This window comes from Hyla sarda, unplaced genomic scaffold (assembly GCF_029499605.1).
Source record: "Hyla sarda isolate aHylSar1 unplaced genomic scaffold, aHylSar1.hap1 scaffold_516, whole genome shotgun sequence".
NCBI lineage: Eukaryota > Metazoa > Chordata > Amphibia > Anura > Hylidae > Hyla > Hyla sarda.
In genome coordinates, this window is record NW_026610527.1 from 158,955 (window position 1) to 179,229 (window position 20,275).

Sequence of the window (20,275 nt, forward strand, 5' to 3'; positions counted from 1 at the left end):
GCACTGATGTTCTCACTTCACCCTCCAGTGTAGTCAAGCTAACTTTGTCTTCAAATGCAGGACAACGCTGCACAATATAGCCACTTCTTCCAGTCTCCCTGCTCAGCCGTCTAGAACGAAAACCATTAAATATCAGTAACTGTACAGCAGCGCCCCCCCCTGGGGATCATCAGATGTGCTCATGATGATGTCACTCCATCAGTCACCAGGTTTGTTTCCATCCTGCCGACTTGCACCAAGTTGTATGGTCCAGGGGCTCAACCAACAATAATCAGGCAAAGGTGGAATTCAATAACTTTTACTGAAGTTGCAGCAGCAGGCACAAGTACAACAAGAAGATAAAGGCTCCGTATCTTCCTAGCAGCAATATAACTCATGCTTCAGGCTGGTGAGGCTCCTCCAGGATCAGAGCTTCTCCCTTTAGAATGTATACCCTGGGGTTCTCTACACAATAGCTTTTCTTTGGTGTTGCAGGAACAGGAAACAGGCAACCATTCCCCTTCTGTTTCCTTAAAAGGGGAAGGTACTCTCCAGAAGAAAATATGTCAGGTGACCGCTGTTCTTGGGTTACATATACAGATATCAGTACTGTATAGTATATCCCACATGTTATTGTATCACCTCATGCATACCAATGCCATGTCCTCTACACAGCCGCTAAGTATTGCCAAAAAACATTCCTCTTATGATTTGGTTGCCTCTTCTACACCTTCTGCTCCATTTTCACTATGTCTTTTATATGAAAAGGTGCTCCCTACCTGTACAGAGGTTACAATTACTCTTTCCATGGTGCACAGTTTCATAGTTAGTATGGTTGAAAAAAGACATACGTCCATCAAGTACATCTGTGGCATTTTTAATGCCGCCTAGGATCACATCTGTTGACATTGGCTGCTGCAGGTCAGTTTTCAGCCCATTGATACCTTTCAGTCATTCTCTTGAACTTTTTCACAGTGTGTAATCGAGAAGATTATTCTCTTATGCCAAATATACATAAATGTGGAAAAGTTTCAGGTTTCTGCAATATTATATCCTATTCTGTGTTACTCTATAAAAGGTTTTATTGAATATGATAAGTGCACCCATCCATGAAAGTGGTATGACCTGTACAGTATATGTAAGTACTGTACAATGTTCAGAGAGAGGAATACAAAACAGCCTGACACAGCAATATTAACTTATGGATGACAACCTGAGGGAAAATCATGTTGGGACCAAATGTAGTCATCTCCCTAAGGCATTAAAGGTCAGGCCTACTTTTCTGCAGGACAGACTCTGGTATTATCTCTGTTTACTGAATTACAGTCATCACCGAGAACCCCAATAAGGCCCTTTCACATATTTCATGATTCAAGGTAAAGGTTTTGTGCCTGTGATGCAACATGTCTCCATGTCTGGTTATAAACACCTGACTGCAAAGTGCAATACACGAGACAAAATAAATAAATAAATATTATTCTAAAAGGAGGAGATGGCAGCAACAGACCGTTCTAGTAGCGGAGAAAGAATTGCCAAAATACTTGTAGACACATATGCAAGCAAGAAGAGCATGCAGGCAAAGTCATAGTTTAAAAGAACTGTATACCAGTGCATACTATAATATGCATGACCTGGAGCTCACAACTTCCCTTTAAGCAGCAGAAAGAAGTCATGAAGAATAGTCAGATATCCCATGAGAATACGGCAATTACCTGGTACTGGGCAAGGTTGCTGAGCTGTGTAGAAAGCAAGGATTGTTTTTCCTTGGCAGAATCTCCTGGCATGTGATGCCAGCCCAGAGCCCCATTGCAATGTTTGTCCATTTTCTGCCAAAAAAACAATAAAAAATAAATAAAAAAAGGAATTTTAGGGTGTTTTTAGGGGAAAAGTTGAAACTAATAGTTAAAAGGAAAAACCCTATTCTCACCTGTAACAGCCAATGAGTGTCGCAAACCGGCAGCAATGTCCACAATCTTCTCAGTAACATTCTAGAAGAGAAAACATAAAATCACACATCTGTATGAAGGAAAATGAAGGACAATGTAAAGGTGGCAGGGGCAAACTCAGCAAGGACATTCTGAGCAAAATCACATCAAAGAAGACCGGACAAAAAAGGGACAAGCGGGCCTCATGCCAAAAGAATTCAATAGCATTTCCCTTCAATAAGATTCTTGAAGCTGTGATTGGATGCTTCCACTAACTATATGTATGTATGTATATATGTATATATATTATATATATATATACACACACACACACACACACACACACACACACACACACATACATACACACCCCAACAATAGCACTAATTGTCCAGTGCATAGTGATGCAAAATTTGTGCACACTGATGGGCAAAGACAATTTAGACTCCGCTCCACTGTGGGGAAAATATGGTCACATGGAGGGGCATTTACTAAGGGGTTTAGTCATTTTTTTCTGACTTTTTTTGGCGCAAAATTGTCGCAATTGCGCCTACCCTATTTTTTGTGCGAATTTCTCTAGCAAGAGCTAGAAAGTCAAATTTTTGTTTCCCGCTTGATTTACGCAAGTTTTCATTTTTGACTTGCAGTGGTCACGAATAAACTGTCGCAACGGCCGTAAAAATTGACTAAATTTACTCCAGCTCCAACATGGAGCAGGAAAAGCTACTGCCGCCCGGGCTCCGACATACTTTCTCCCCGCTACCCTCACTGCGCTACCGGGACACTGCAGTGATTTACCTCCCCCCCCCCCCCTCTCAACTGCCAGCGCCACACAACTCCCATCTGTCTGCTAACTGTTGCAAGACTACAAGTCCCAGCATGCCCTTACAGTGAGGACACGCTGGGCGGCGCGGGCGGAAGACAAGGGGGGTATATCAGTGTCCCAATAAGTGAGGGTAGCGGGGAGGCCGTATGAGGAGCCCAGGCGGCTGCACTGTAATGTCGGCCCAGGCTCCTGCCCTGAGAGCCAAAGGCTTTGGCTCTCAGGGCATGCTGGGTGTTGTAGTTTTGCAACATCTGGAGGCACCCTGGTTGGGAAACACTGGCCTAAAACAGTGTTTCCCAACCAGGGTGCCTCCAAATGTTGCAAAACTACAACTCCCAGGTTGGGAAACACTGTGCCCGGCCTCTGCCCCACCTTACTGTAAGGGAATGCTGGGAGTTGTAGTACTGCAGCTGGGGGCAGGGGACAAGCTTGTCACTTGCCCACACATCTCCTGCACCACACAACTCCAACTCCCAGCATGTCCTTACTGTAAGGGCATGCTGGCAGTTGTAGTCGTGCGGGGCGGGAGATGTGTGAGCAGGTGATAATAAATGTACCAACCCATTTTTTTTTTTCTTCTCATTTCAGATCCGTGTATCCTGTGGACTCCTTCGGATTCGGTGGACTACTTCGATGACCAGAGTTTTTCTTTGTTTGACTTTAATAAAATGGTTAACGAGGGCTTGTGGGGGAGTGTTTTTTGTAATAAAAATTTTTTAAAACCCGTTGTGTTTTTTCCTTACTTTACTAGACAGGCTTAGTAGTGGAAGCTGTCTTATAGACGGAGTCCATTACTAAGCTGGGCTTAGCTTTAGCCACAAAAACAGCTAGCACTAATCCCCAATTATTACCCCGGTACCGAACGCCACAGGGGTGCCGGGAAGAGCCGGTACCAACAGGCCTGGAGCGTCAAAAATGGCGCTCCTGGGCCTAGGTGGTAACAGGCTGGCGTTATTTAGGCTGGGGAGGGCCAGTAACAATGGTCCTCGCCCACCCTGGTAACGTCAAGCTGTTACTGTTTGGTTGGTATTTGGCTGAGAATGAAAATAGGGGGGACCCTATGCATTTTTTTTTTTAAATAAATAATTAAATATTTAAAAAAACACATAGGGTCCCCCCTATTTTTATTCTCAGCCAAATACCAACTAAACAGTAACAGCCTGACGTTACCAGGGTGAGTGAGGGCCATTGTTACTGGCCCTCCCCAGCCTAAATAACGCCAGCCTGTTACCGCCTAGGCACGCAATTTTTGACGCTCCGGGCCTGTTGGTACCGGCTCTTCCCGGCACCCCTGTGGCGTTGGGTACCGGGGTAATAATTGGGGGTTAGCGCTAGCTGTTTTTGTGGCTAACGCTAAGCCCGGCTTAGTAATGGACTCCGTCTATAAGACAGCTTCCACTACTAAGCCTGTCTAGTAAAGTAAAAAAAAACAAACATAAAATTTATTACAAAAAAAACACTCCCCCACAAGCCCTCGTTAACCATTTTATTAACATCAAGCAAAGAAAAACGCTGGTCGTCGAAGTAGTCCACCGAATCCGAAGGAGTCCACAGGATACACGGATCTGTAGAAGTAGTAACAAAAAAAAAAAAAAAAAAGTGTAAGTGCATTTAGGGAGAAAAACAGTGTTAAAAAAATGTAATAAACACACACACTAAACGCCGTTTACCACTATTCTGAGCCATGACTACAATTTAGTTATTGAATTATTTAGATGTGGTGAAAAAGCTAAAAAAAAAAAAAAAAAATTAAAACAAAAGATCCAGAAGGAAACCTAGCAGCCAAACCTATTCAGACAGCAGGAAAAAGGAACAGACTATTTTTTCTACTACATGAAGTAAATTTCCCACTTTTGCCTGTGTGTGCCAAATTTATTAATGCCGTGCAACAATTTAGTAAATTTGTCACACATAGTCAAAAATGAAGTAGAAAAAAAACAGGGTAAAAACCAGACTACATAGTAAAAGATTAGTAAATGCCCCTAATGGTGTCTGATATGCATTTATTACTTAACAAGTAAATGCCATGAGGTCACACAGGATATATAATACTTCTATAATATTACATAAAATGCTAGTGAGTCAGTTCACTAACCCTAACATCGGGAGCCCACTCTATAAAGGCAGCGGAAAGACACCAGAAAAACAGAATGTGCTTCATCTACAACTGCCCTTTGTTACAATGTTTTACGTTTTATTTGTCTCTTCTCCCAGGATAGATATAGGTTCATTCTAGCAGGTTAACATTCGCTTACTAGGGATTTCCAAACCACATCTGCTGGAAGTTTGTTCCAAGCATCTACTACTTTTTCTATGAAATAACGTGCTCAGGACTTCTGGTAGGCCTAGTCACATCTTAGCTAAGTGTATTCCCTAAAAACTGCTAGCACACTGCCCAACCCTCACCAGGGACTCCAGAGGTGCATTACAAGACCCAAAGAGTCCCGGCAGTAACTCAACACTGTTACAGAGCACCACATGCACCCCCTATTGCCTCACTACAGCTCCTCTACTCCAGCAGCCTAGGTCCATCTCGCCCTGGTCATATATACAACAGTGCCTGGGGCCTGGTCTAAGTGCTGTCCACTGCAGGAAGGAGTCCATGGCTGCCTGCAGGACCCTTATTAAAAGAGCCAAAGTTCCCCATGGACTCCTCTGCTACAGCGCTGGCCCCAGCCCTTTGTAAAATCAAATCCCTGCCAGACTGTCCTGGTGCTCACCTGTACCCTCTGGTCAGGACTAGGATTTCAGTAACAGGGTCGGTAGGCCTGCCATCTGTAATACTGTACCAGCTGCTGTCCTTCTCCATTGAAACTCACAGAAAGTCCTTACAACAGGCTGTGTAGGCTATCCTATGAACGCCTGCTGCCACCTGTTGGTCATACAAAGTAACTGCACTGCAATGTTATCTATTTGTTGGACTATTCTTTCACTGGATCATTGTGCCCGATTATGGATCCTGTCCACACTTATATATATATATATATCTTTTATGGCTTTTATACATTCCCCAATCCTTAGCCCCAGGGGCCCAGGGATGCTACAAAGCTACATTTCCTTTACTAGTGGGTAAGTGCCCTAAATTGGCACCAGCCCCAGATAAATGGAGGAATCAACATCTCACCCTTCCCCATTCACGGACATTACATTAGACAGCACCTTTTCTCCATATATTGCTCTGCTCAATCTGCTTCACTTTCAACACAGAAGAAAGCAGCCCCACCTGTATCCAAGTCCAATGTAGGTTGAGCTCTGTATACTTCAGTGCAAGCCACCTTAGGCCATGACCTCTCAGGCAAACAATCCAAGAGATAGAAAAATACAGCATCACCACTACATTTTTTTTAAAAGTAAAATAAGGTACATAGAGCTCTATTTGTCCCCATAAAGAAAAACACGCAACAATGTTTTGACAGTATAATCACAGAATGACTCTGTCTGGTTGTACTTTACAATGGCAGTATTGTACGGACGAAAAACATTGTAGAATTATTTCCTTTTTTGGTAAGAATTAAAGGGGTATTCCGGTGAAAAACTATTTTTTTTTAAATCAACAGGTGCCAGAAAGTAAAACAGCTTTGTAAATTACTTCTATTAAAAAAATCTTAATCCTTCCAGTACTTAACTGCTCTATGCTCCACAGGAAGTTGTGTAGTTCTTTTCTGTCTGACCACAGTGCTCTCTGCTGACACCTCTGTTCATGTCGGGAACTGTCTGGAGCAGGAGAGGTTTGCTATGGGGATTTGCTCCTACTCTGGACAGTTCCCGACATGGACAGAGGTGTCAGCAGAGAGCAGTGCGGACAAACTGGAAAGAAAAAAACTCTACCATCTCATAGGAGGTGGTACAATGCCACTGATTCTCCTACACTCACCACTGGTCTAACCCCTCCGAATGGTCTACTGAGACCTACCCGGACACAGTCTCCTTTATCCCAAGTGCCATCTCAGACTCCCACCAAAATTACCCTCTGCAAAATTAATTGCAAGGTAACCACAAATCTGCCATTTGGCGCTCCAGGACTTTTGGCAGAAGGCTATGATCTTAACAACACAACACATCCTTTCCGACCCGTAATGGGCCAGTTTTGAGTATGCTGACGACCCCCCCGCCCCAACAGGTTTAATGTGAACCAGGGTGTCATAAGTCATTGCACGTTATAGCAGCAGCTTGTAACAAGGCAATTTTAAGATGTTTTATGAGAAGCTCGGTTATGCAAGATAACATAGGAAAAACATAGCTGCCTCATTCTAGAAACAGCGCCACTCTTGTGCTCAGGTTGTGTGTGGTATTGCAGTTCAATTGAAGTGAATGGTGCAGAGTTGTAATACTTGAAGACAGATGTGGGTCTGTTTTGGAAGAAAGAAGCTATGCATTTCAAATCCTGGATAACCCCTTTTAACTTGTATGTTACTACATAGTACTGAACAGTATAATGCATCGAATAATTGCATATCACAATCCTCCATGGAGTAAAAAATTTATAAATAATATTTTTTTAAATATAAAAGTCCCTCTAATTAAAAAATGTAAATCACCCCCTTTTTAAATTTTACAAATAAAAAAATGTATAGAATATTTGTAAATTGCAAAATATAATGGTTATGAATCTGTACAATGAACAGTGTAAATGTAAAAAAATACCAGATGCCACAACTGCATATTTTGAGGCACATCACATATCATAAAAAAATAGTTTAAAACAGTTTAATAGTTTAAGAGTTTAAAAATTCACATTAAACAAAAATAATACAGATCATGGCACATAAAACAGTTCGGTATACAGTCTGTTTTTACATGTAAGCTTTTAATCGTAAAGTGAACTGTGTCCAAATGAAACCCTCAAAAGTTGCATTGCTTTTCAATTCCCCCACTCCCAGTAAAAAACAATATATACAGTGACCCCCGACTTATGATGGCCCCGACATATGATCATTTCAACATATGATGGCCTCTCAGAGCCCATCGTATGTTGAAGGCAGCATCGACATATGATGCTGCTGTGTGTCGGGGCCATCGTACAAACAGCTATCTGACAGCGCTGACAACTTCAGTAACTGACAGATAGTTGTATAATGTCCCCGTGTGCTCCGTTCTGCCTCCTGTTACTCACATGTTGTCCTGCTAACTCATACAGGCTTCCATTGTGAGCTCCGTGTAAGCCCCGCCCCCTCAGTGCCGCCATAGCCAATAGCCTGTAGCATCTTGCTGCAGGCATCCAATGAGCTGCTGGCTGCCCTCCCCTTCCTTTCCTATAGAGCTGTAGTCGGCAGGATGGTAATGGAGGACATTCTGTCCCCCCTGAAGGTATTTAAAGAACTGTACAGTACTGTATACAATGTCACACATCACATACAATACATATACACACAATACACCCCATACATCAATGTTTCCCTATCAGTGTGCCTCCAGCTGTTGCAAAACTATAACTCTCAGCATGCCCAGACAGTCAATGGCTGTACATGCATGCTGGGAGTTGTAGTTGTGCAACAGCTGGAGGCACCCTGGTTTGTTAAACACTCCCCATACACTCCACATACAATGGTCATCCCAGAACCAATTAGCAGTTTCCCATAGAGATATGTATTCAACATACAATGGTTCCGAGGCCCCAGAACCAATTACCATTTTTACATAGACATATGTACTCGATATATGATGGTTTCAACAAATGATGGTTCTCCTGGAACCAATTAATATCATATGTTGAGGGACCACTGTAGTTTCATCGTACATTTTGTGGTAAAATGAAAGGTGTCATTGCAAAGTACAAGTGGCCACATAAAAAACAAGCCCTCAGATGGTTCTGTGGATGAACAAATGTTATGGCTCTTTAAAGGGGGAGGAGGGAAAATCAAAAATGCAAAAATTAAAGCCCCTAGATATCTTATCCCCCTATCCAAAGGATCTGGTCGCACCCCGGCGTTCTAAACATTTATGACGACCACAGCTGTCACGCCCCCTCCCATAGACAAGAATGTCACGACCACGGCCGCCTGAAGCCGGCGTTCTGAACATAAACCCAGCGGCCGGGCCCCCCATGATCAGACATCTTATCCCCTATCCTTTGGACAGGGTATAAGATGTCTAGGAGCAGAGTACCCCTTTTAATGACACAGTGACACAGACTGTTTTGGCCTTGATGGATGGGCTAATTTTCATTTTTGCATTTTGGACTTTTCCTTACCTTTCAAGATCCATAACTCTGCATTTTTCACCTACAGACCCATATTTGGGCTTGTTTTATGTGGGACCAATTGCACTTGGTATTGACATCACTAATTTTACCACTAAATCTATGGTAAGGCAAAGATTATTTGTAAGGCAAAAATGTAAACTGGTAAAACTGGTAGTACTTATCTGTATTATTTCAATTTTAACAGGTCTTTTTGATTGCTTTTTATACATTTTTTGCTGGTATATGAAGTGACCAAAAATCAGCGATTCTGGATTTTTAGGGTTTTTATATGTTAACGCTGGTTACCGTGCGGTTTTATTAACATTATATGTTAATAGTTTGGATATCCCCGCACACGGTGATGCCAAATACGTTTATTTTTATTCATATTTTCTTTGCAATATGGGAAAAAGGAAGTGATTAAAACTTTTATTAGGGGAGGGGCTTATTCACATTTATTACATTTTTCTGCTGATAGAAACCATTACTCACCGTCTTCTTATAGCCCTAATGCTTCATGACAAAAATACACATAATTTCACGTTAATATATCCCTGCCCATTTTGTAAATTAATCTCATAGGGCGAGAAAGGGTTAACAGCATTTAGATATATGCTTTACAGTAAGCCTCATGAACATAGGAAACAACAGACCGGTGCTGTCCCATTGACATGAACAGAAAATGTTTCTGGGCATGCTCCGTGCAGAGGTCATTCTACAGGGGAGGGGGAGGCTGAGGTCCCATTGTCTTCTCTATCTACTGATATCACCTCTACAGTAATGTTTTAGAGATCACTTTCCTGCATCCTCCTCCTTACCATCACGGTAACACCAGGAAGTCTCAGCTTAGTTTTAGGGGAATTAAAAAGTATCTGCCACTATGTGAAAGCCTTTTTTTATGCTTCTGCTATGTCCCCCTCTTCATTTCCTGTCCCCCGCTGTGTTTTTTTTTTTTTTTTCTAATTTCAACAAGTATTTCTTTTGTTATCCCCTTATTATACTTGCTCACTGCCTGTGAGCTTTCTTTGGCTGAAGGGGGTGTTACCTGGGAGGCGTGATGTCAGCTGAAGCCTGCCGGATAACACTTCCGCCATTCGGCAGGGGAGTGAGAAGAAAAGCCACTGTATACTATAGTCCGTGCGTGCCGTGCACAGTGCTTCTCCCGCCTGCCTGATTGACAGGCAGGGAGCGAGAGCTGTGCAGGGCAGCGCCGATGTCCCGCCCCACCCGCACTTTCGGACTTTGGACTTGTGCCAGGTCCAGGTCAAAGGTAAAAACAACATGGAAATAGTGATTTTTTTTTTTTAACACAAGATAAATTACAAAGATTAATAACTTTACATAAGGAATAATATATCAAAAGTTTTCTTTGATGACAGGAACTCTTTAATTAGAAGTAAAATTACATTAATACTTGAATTGTTTGATTATATCATGTTCTGAATGGGTTATCTGACTTGGGTATGTGCAATAATGATGTGGAGATGTAATTTTTGTTTGTTTGGTGCCCTCCTGTGGCCATATGTGGAATATGCCACCCATGTTACCTAGCTTGCTGTGGGTCTTCTACTTACCACCTATAGACTGCCTTTCTGGATTAGGGGTTCAGGGGTATATTTTGTCCTAGTTTGTAGCGTAATTTCTGTAATGGTGTAATAAAGAAGAATTTTGTATTCTCTGGTCTATGATTGTTCTTAATGGACGGCAATTGTTGTCACCATATATATGTGATTTGGTTTACCATAGAAGAGTGTAGGTTATATATATTTATAAATTTTGTGGTGAGAATAAAAAGTGCAAAATGTCAGGATTTTAAAAGACATATTAAAATACAAAATTAGGAAAAAAATATTCCCAAAAACGGTTTAAAAAATAAAAAACAGGCCATTTTCTGATGACACATTCCCTTCGACTCAGATGGCTGCTATACTAAGTAAGACTTAGGCTGCATTCACATCTCGTTTTGTACATACGGACGCCGGATCCTTCTGGGGGAGGGGCAAACCGGGTGCTCCCGTACCCCAGCCGGATCAGCCCGTGACTCCATTTACTTTTATGAGCCGACCGGAGTCAAACGGTGACTCCGGTCAGATCAGTTTTGACCCATATGCAGTTTTGGACCGGACCTAAAACCGTAGTATACTAGTAGTCACGCGCTGATCCGGCTGGGGTACGGGAGCGCTGGTTTGCCCCTCCTCCAGCCGGATCCGGCGCCCGTATGCACAAAACGAGATGTGAATGCAGACTTAATCAGGCCAATGAATTCCTTTCCTATGTAAATTATCCTGCTGGTCTGTAGTTTGTGTTGCTAGCACTTGCACATTGATTTTATTACAAGACTGGAGGCTCCATTTTGCAATCTCTTCTTTTACTACTCAGGTGTTAGCAGCAAGGTATAATCACAAGGTACATAGAAAAAAACGTTACATATGCAAATAAGGTGTATCAGGCAACCAATCAGGTGCTAGCATAGGTGATATGAGACAAGGTAACGTACAATACTTCCTGTTCTTTGCTGCTCCGCTCAGAAGTTAAGTATTCATCAGATTTGCTCTTGTCTCATATATTCTTATAACGTTTTCTCACACATTCATTCACATAAAAACATATATATTTGTGAGTATTATCATATATATATCCTAAAGTTTCTTTATCTACATATATATATTTTTTCTCTCTGTACCCATACCAATACTGCCGTCCGCTCCATTGTTCCCTAATTAATATATAAATAGTTACATAGTTAGTACGGTCGAAAAAAAGACATATGTCCCCTAAGGTTTATCTTGCTATCGGCTTATTCCTCTTACCTCCGTTTCTTGTATTTTTAATTTTCAATAAAATACCCATTCACTTTCCCCTCGGTATCGCTGGTCTCTGCACCGCCGGACTTCTCGCAATATCGCGTGAGCTGGTGCTCAGCTTCGCTCTCTTTTCATCTCCCGTTCTGTGACTGAAATTCCTGTCAGTCAGAACTACGTTACCCCAGAGACGGCCGTGTCAGTAATCTGTTCCATTGCTTCTCATTAATTTCTTAGCCTGTGGCGCCATCTACTGGCGAACACTGGTAGTTACCATCCAATACTGTGAATTGGATAGGTCAAATAGATTTATTCCTATAGACACATTTATATATAAACTTAATTACTTTCATCTATACCTATTAATTTGTCAACTAGACTATATATAGTTCTTTCCACATATATTCTCCATATTTTTTAATAAATATATATATATATATATATATATGGGCTGAGTATTTACCTCAGGGCGAGGCCATAACTCCTGGTGTAACGGAGCTTCAGAAGGCCATTAAGCACTCCGAGGGCATTCTGGGTAGGGGAATATGCAAAGCAGCTCATTACACCACCTTTTCAGGTAATGTTCCCTGGTATCAGCTTAGCTCCTGTTAAGGAATATAAAAAGCTGATCGGGATTTTATGCCAAGCCAGACTACTCCCCAAAAAGGGAAGTTTCTACCCTTTTGGGGAGTAGTCTGGCTTGGCATAAAATCCCGATCAGCTTTTTATATTCCTTAACAGGAGCTAAGCTGATACCAGGGAACATTACCTGAAAAGGTGGTGTAATGAGCTGCTTTGCATATATTACAATATGGCCAATGAAGATACATCTAAAGATATGGGGTCCAATAATTTTCAAATTATGGATGGCAACGCCATACAATCTATGGTGGACTTGTCGCTTCAAAACGTAATGTCCAGTATACCAGAAATTGTGGCTCAATCCTTAGCCTTGGTCATGTCCCATACTAACTATCAAAAATTCCCCAAAGCTGGACCTTTTATACCGTTGGATCAATTTTGGTCCGCGGAGGATTTCACTTCCAAAATAGCCAGAGGATGAGGAAACTCTGGGAAGGCCTCCCATAAATTGCCTATGCCTACTACCGGTCCATCAAAATCTTATAAAAAGCCTAAAGTGGCTAAGGATCAGGTCCCATGTTCTGCTATTACAAAAAGCAAATATACTGATGCTAAAAAGTCGCATCCCATACCCTCCACCTGGGAGGAGAAACATGACAGCCGGGTTAAGAGAGTATCCCGTAGAGAGAAACCGGACTCTTACAACACTTCCCCTGACCAATCCTCATCTGTGGAAGGGGAGATTTCTGAGGGGTATTCAGATTCTGAGTATGAGGACATTCTACAGTAACAACTGAAAACCCTAAAACGGTTATTATGCACAGTGTGGGTATTCCATAATTTGATCCCAGTCTACTTAAACACTGGGGTTCTGGGGAATGGGAACCTCAACCCCAGGTATCCCAATTTTTAAACCTATGGGTAAGGAAACCTATTGATAAGGCCACCCGCAACAGATTAAGGGGAGAATGCCCAAGACCTAGTATTTCTAACAAGTTATCCATTACTCCAGAGATTGATCCTCCACTGGTTAAATACCTTAATAATATGGGTAAAAATCCCAAAAAAGGAGTAGATCGATCCTTTAGGACAATCCAAGACAGGTTTTTTGACCTACTTGGCCCCTTGGCAAAAATTTTGGACCTCACAGAGGAGGCTAATACCTCTGGTAACCCAGTGAACTTGGAGGTCCTTAAAGGCTGGGCTCAAAGGGCCCTATGCATTTTTGGTGGCATTAACACTACCATCTGCACCGAACATAAGAGGTCCATCCTTTTAAAATTGGACCCGCAATTAATTAACTTGGCTACGACAGAACCTGAATCCCCCACTGATGGCCTTCTCTTCGGAGATGACTTCATTAAAGAGATAAATAAATATGTGTCTCTTTTTTTCATCACTGAATAAAGCCCAGTCTTCCCTCAAGAAGGTTTTTCAACCTCAGGTTTTACCCAGGGCTGGGAAAAGAAGGGGCAATTTTCCCAGCCATCAGTCCCAGGAGAGACAATATACTCGTGCCCCCCCCCCCCTTACCTTGTCTCATATCACCTATGCTAGCACCTGATTGGTTGCATGATACACCTTAGTTGCATATGTAATGTTTTTTTCTATGTACCTTGAGATTATACCTTGCTGCTAACACCTGAGTAGTAAAAGAAGAGATTGCAAAATGTTCACCTCCTGTCTTTAATAAAAATTTATATTTTCCGTCATAAGGACTAGGAAAATCCCCAATTTCATATTATAGCACAATACACACCTGAATCAGTTTAGGATCTGAACTTGCCCTTTGTTGGCTATTTCCAAGCTGGCCATAAGCGTTGGATCCACAAGATAACAGCTGACCATTATCTAGGAGGCAGAAAAGAATTCATGAATAAAATGGTGTAGTAGTGAAGGTCCTGTGATCTAGGACACGTCCAGTGAATAGTGCAGGGACACGGACTGTAGGGTAGGGGAGAAGTTATAGATCGCGGGGGTCCGACCGCTAGGAACCCCCCCGGGGTCTGGAGGGCGGCTTCCGGCAGACTGCCGGGGCCGTTCAGGAGATCACGGGGGGTCCCAGTGATCGGACCCTCAGATCTATAACTTATCCCCTATCCAAAGGATCAATTATTTTTAACTGCACTACTCCTTTAACATGACACAGGTCACATCCCTAGTCAGATATGTAAGCCACACATTTTTTTACCTGTTAAGATGATCGAGAAGTCCCAGCCACATGAAACCTTGGTAACACGTATGTGCAGAATGGCAGTACATAGGGTGAGCATTGGAAGATCATCGTAGTGACCCAGCCCCAACTGACCGCTCTTGTTTTGACCACAAACATACAACTTTCCGGAATCTAAAAGAAAGAGAGTGGAGAATGTTAGAATATGGACAGCCTTCTTCCAGCTGAGCTTTGTAGTGTTAATGTTCTGGAAGGAACCACTTCAGCTGAGCTACTCCTAAGCAATGGTGGACTGCAAGGTGTCAATGACAGACATGAGCGAATCCATTCAGAATTAATAAAATTTTAGAAAAGTTTAGGATTTTGGCAAATCCGAAATGTTTTTGATTTGTATAGCACGAGTCGTTTTAGTCAACAGAAGAAGGGTAAGGGTTACAACTACCCTTGCTGTCTCTACTACTAGGATTAGATAGGCCTAGGTAATACTATTACCCCTGATGCCTTTACTACTATTATTAGAGTTAGGCCTGGGTAAGGGTTACTACTACCCCTGATGCCTGTACTACTAGGATTAGTTAGGCCTGGGAAAGGATTACTACTATCCGTGCTGCCTCTACTACTAGGATTAGAAAGGCCTAGGTAATACTACTACCCCTGCTGCCTGTACTACTAGGATTAGAGTTAGGCCTGGGTAAGGGGTACTACTACCCCTGATGCCTCTACTACTAGGATTAGATAGACCTAGCTAACACTACTACCCCTGATGCCTCTACTACTAGGTTTAGATAGACCTAGCTAATACTACTACCCGTGCTGCCTGTACTACTAGGATTAGAGTTAGGCCTGGGTAAGGGGTACTACTAGCCCTGATGCCTCTACTACTAGGATTAGATAGACCTAGCTAATACTACTACCCCTGATGCCTCTACTACTAGGATTAGATAGACCTAGCTAATACTACTACCCCTGATGCCTCTACTACTAGGTTTAGATAGACCTAGCTAATACTACTACCCGTGCTGCCTGTACTACTAGGATTAGAGTTAGGCCTGGGTAAGGGTTACTACTACCCCTCATGCCTCTACTACTAGGATAATTTAAACCTGGGTAAGGGTTATTAATCCCCCTCCATTTCTGAAGTATACCACATTCCTGACAGAGTGGAAATATTCCTTAAAGTTAATGCATATCATCCTGAAAGGGAATGAATGTGAATATGAGTGAACCACCCAGAAGCTCTGCAAGACAAAGACGACGCTGCAGACGAGCATGTCGGGAGATCAGTTTCCAAGCATTATTAAAAAATTGGAAAGGTTTTGTCCATACAAGCTAAAATTAAGGACAGGAAATGTGATACAAAGAAGACTATGATGCAGGACATATATTTGTTTGGGGTAAAAGTGAGATAAACCAAGGAGAAAACAACATTTGAACCACAGAGTCTGACTCCAGTATGTGTGATGAATTACCTGCTGCCTCTCATACTATACAGAACACCCCAACAAATAAGTCTGATATCCCCCCTTTAGAAGAAGCGGGAGAAAGAAAGCCTCCTCGAGGACAAGGATGTTTCAAATGGAACCAGGTCTTGTGGAGGAAGTGAGAACCTGGTGGGGAGAAAAACCCTGAACAATTAGTAACCTAACACAGACTTATCTATTGGCACTTCACACGAGGTAATGTTGCTATGGACTAGGTGTAAGTAAATTGGTGAAATTCCGGTAAAGATGGGTCCTTTATGGTTCAGTGTCATTAGAGATTTACAATGTGAGGTAGAGTCTGGAGCACAATAGTTATTAGATCTTACCAATGAATCAGGACTAACCTGTATTGACCATCATGTTGAGGTCCAAGAATTAACTGGTGATAACCCTTCCACTTTTTGTGCTTCCCTACATTCCCAACAATTTTCCAGTTTAGTCAACAATGAAATGAAGTCTTTAATTTACCCTGAATGTGCCAATAACATATAGGAATAACACAGTGTAAACGTGGCTGAAGAACTAAAAATAACTGGTGTATAGGAAAGCTGATAAAGGAGGAAGTTCTCAGCAAACAACAGGTAATAGCAGTATATAATGTCCTCTCCAATAGTGATCTCCTGTATACAGGTAATATCAGTATATAATGTCCTCTCCAATAGTGATCTCCTGTATACAGGTAATATCAGTATATAATGTCCTCTCCAATAGTGATCTCCTGTATACAGATAATCTCAGTATATAATGTCCTCTCCAATAGTGATCTCCTGTATACAGGTAATATCAGTATATAATGTCCTCTCCAATAGTGATCTCCTGTATACAGATAATATCAGTATATAATGTCCTCTCCAATAGTGATCTCCTGTATACAGATAATATCAGTATATAATGTCCTCTCCAATAGTGATCTCCTGTATACAGATAATATCAGTATATAATGTCCTCTCCAATAGTGATCTCCTGTATACAGATAGTATCAGTATATAATGTCCTCTCCAATAGTGATCTCCTGTATACAGATAATAGCAGTATATAATGTCCTCTCCAATAGTGATCTCCTGTATACAGATAATATCAGTATATAATGTCCTCTCCAATAGTGATCTCCTGTATACAGATAATATCAGTATATAATGTCCTCTCCAATAGTGATCTCCTGTATACAGATAATATCAGTATATAATGTCCTCTCCAATAGTGATCTCCTGTATACAGATAATATCAGTATATAATGTCCTCTCCAATAGTGATCTCCTGTATATCCTGTATACACATAATATCAGTATATAATGTCCTCTCCAATAGTGATCTCCTGTATATCCTGTATACAGATAATATCAGTATATAATGTCTCCTCCAGTACTGATCTCCTGTATACAGATAATATCAGTATATAATGTCTCCTCCAGTACTGATCTCCTGTATACAGATATCAGTATATAATGTCTCCTCCAGTACTGATCTCCTGTATACAGATAATATCAGTATATAAATGTCTCCTCCAGTACTGATCTCCTGTATACAGGTAATATCAGTATATAAGGTCTCCTCCAGTACTGATCTCCTGTATACAGATAATATCAGTATATAATGTCCTCTCCAATAGTGATCTCCTGTATACAGATAATATCAGTATATAATGTCCTCTCCAATACTGATCTCCTGTGTCCTGTATACAGATAATAGCAGTATATAATGTCTCCTCCAGTACTGATCTCCTGTATACAGGTAATATCAGTATATAATGTCTCCTCCAGTACTGATCTCCTGTGTCCTGTATACAGATAATATCAGTATATAATGTCTCCTCCAGTACTGCTCTCCTGTATACAGATATCAGTATATATGTCTCCTCCAGTACTGATCTCCTGTATACAGATGTTATCAGTGTATAATGTCTCCTCCAGTACTGATCTCCTGTATACAGATAATATCAGTATATAATGTCTCCTCCAGTACTGATCTCCTGTATACAGATAATATCAGTATATAATGTCTCGTCCAGTACTGATCTCCTGTATACAGATAATATCAGTATATAATGTCCTCTCCAATAGTGATCTCCTGTATATCCTGTATACAGATAATATCAGTATATAATGTCCTCTCCAGTACTGATCTCCTGTATACAGATAATATCAGTATATAATGTCTCCTCCAGTACTGATCTCCTGTATACAGATAATATCAGTATATAAGGTCTCCTCCAGTACTGATCTCCTGTATACAGATAATATCAGTATATAATGTCCTCTCCAATAGTGATCTCCTGTATATCCTGTATACAGATAATATCAGTATATAATGTCCTCTCCAGTACTGATCTCCTGTATACAGATAATATCAGTATATAAGGTCTCCTCCAGTACTGATCTCCTGTATACAGATAATATCAGTATATAATGTCTCCTCCAGTACTGATCTCCTGTATACAGGTAATATCAGTATATAATGTCTCCTCCAGTACTGATCTCCTGTATACAGATAATATCAGTATATAATGTCCTCTCCAATAGTGATCTCCTGTATACAGATAATATCAGTATATAATGTCTCCTCCAGTACTGATCTCCTGTATACAGATAATATCAGTATATTATGTCTCCTCCAGTACTGATCTCCTGTATACAGATAATATCAGTATATAATGTCTCCTCCAGTACTGATCTCCTGTATACAGATAATATCAGTATATAAGGTCTCCTCCAGTACTGATCTCCTGTATACAGATAATATCAGTATTTAATGTCTCCTCCAATACTGATCTCCTGTGTCCTGTATACAGATAATATCAGTATATAATGTCTCCTCCAGTACTGATCTCCTGTATACAGATAATATCAGTATTTAATGTCTCCTCCAATACTGATCTCCTGTGTCCTGTATACAGATAATATCAGTATATAATGTCTCCTCCAGTACTGATCTCCTGTATACAGATAATCTCAGTATATAATGTCTCCTCCAGTACTGATCTCCTGTATACAGATAATATCAGTATATAATGTCTCCTCCAGTACTGATCTCCTGTATACAGGTAATCTCAGTATATAAGGTCTCCTCCAGTACTGATCTCCTGTATACAGATAATATCAGTATATAATGTCTCCTCCAGTACTGATCTCCTGTGTCCTGTATACAGATAATATCAGTATATAATGTCTCCTCCAGTACTGAGCTCCTGTGTCCTGTATACAGATAATATCAGTATATAATGTCTCGTCCAGTACTGATCTCCTGTATACAGATAATATCAGTATATAATGTCTCCTCCAGTACTGATCTCCTGTATACAGGTAATCTCAGTATATAATGTCTTCTCCAGTACTGATCTCCTGTATACAGGTAATCTCAGTATATAATGTCTCCTCCAGTACTGATCTCCTGTATACAGATAATATCAGTATATAATGTCCTCTCCAATAGTGATCTCCTGTATATCCTGTATACAGATAATATCAGTATATAATGTCCTCTCCAATAGTGATCTCCTGTATATCCTGTATACAGATAATAGCAGTATATAATGTCCTCTCCAATAGTGATCTCCTGTATATCCTGTATACAGATAATATCAGTATATAATGTCCTCTCCAGTACTGATCTCCTGTATATCCTGTATACAGATAATATCAGTATATAATGTCTCCTCCAGTACTAATCTCCTGTATACAGATAATATCAGTATATAATGTCTCCTCCAGTACTGATCTCCTATATACAGATATCAGTATATAATGTCTCCTCCAATACTGATCTCCTGTGTCCTGTATACAGATAATATCAGTATATAATATCTCCTCCAGTACTGATCTCCTGTATACAGATAATCTCAGTATATAATGTCTCCTCGAGTACTGATCTCCTGTATACAGATAATATCAGTATATAAGGTCTCCTCCAGTACTGATCTCCTGTATACAGATATCAGTATATAATGTCTCCTCCAGTACTGATCTCCTGTATACAGGTAATATCAGTATATAATGTCCTCTCCAATAGTGATCTCCTGTATACAGATAATATCAGTATATAATGTCCTCTCCAATAGTGATCTCCTGTATATCCTGTATACAGATAATATCAGTATATAATGTCTCCTCCAGTACTGATCTCCTGTATACAGATAATATCAGTATATAATGTCTCCTCCAGTACTGATCTCCTGTGTCCTGTATACAGATAAACTCAGTATATAATGTCTCCTCCAATACTGATCTCCTGTGTCCTGTATACAGATAATATCAGTATATAATGTCTCCTCCAGTACTGATCTCCTGTATACAGATAATATCAGTATATAAGGTCTCCTCCAGTACTGATC

At 40.9% G+C, this 20,275-nt stretch overlaps 1 protein-coding gene across 6 annotated transcripts in view; it reads right to left on the reverse strand.

Moving 5' to 3' along the window:
- The window catches only part of SERGEF (secretion regulating guanine nucleotide exchange factor), a 136,323-nt gene that overhangs the window by 104,978 nt on the left and 11,070 nt on the right, over window positions 1–20,275 (reverse strand). For all 6 annotated transcript variants that reach the window (XR_008878985.1, XR_008878986.1, XR_008878987.1 and 3 more), the window contains exons 3-6: window positions 14,486–14,641; window positions 14,054–14,145; window positions 1,907–1,967; window positions 1,692–1,805 (exon numbers count right to left, since the gene is read on the reverse strand). Coding sequence is in view for 3 of the 6 variants with exons in the window: in XM_056553981.1 (XP_056409956.1) it covers window positions 1,692–1,805; window positions 1,907–1,967; window positions 14,054–14,145; window positions 14,486–14,641 (423 nt within the window). In the remaining 3 variants the exon portion in view is untranslated. The remainder of the gene's footprint in view (window positions 1–1,691; window positions 1,806–1,906; window positions 1,968–14,053; window positions 14,146–14,485; window positions 14,642–20,275) is intronic.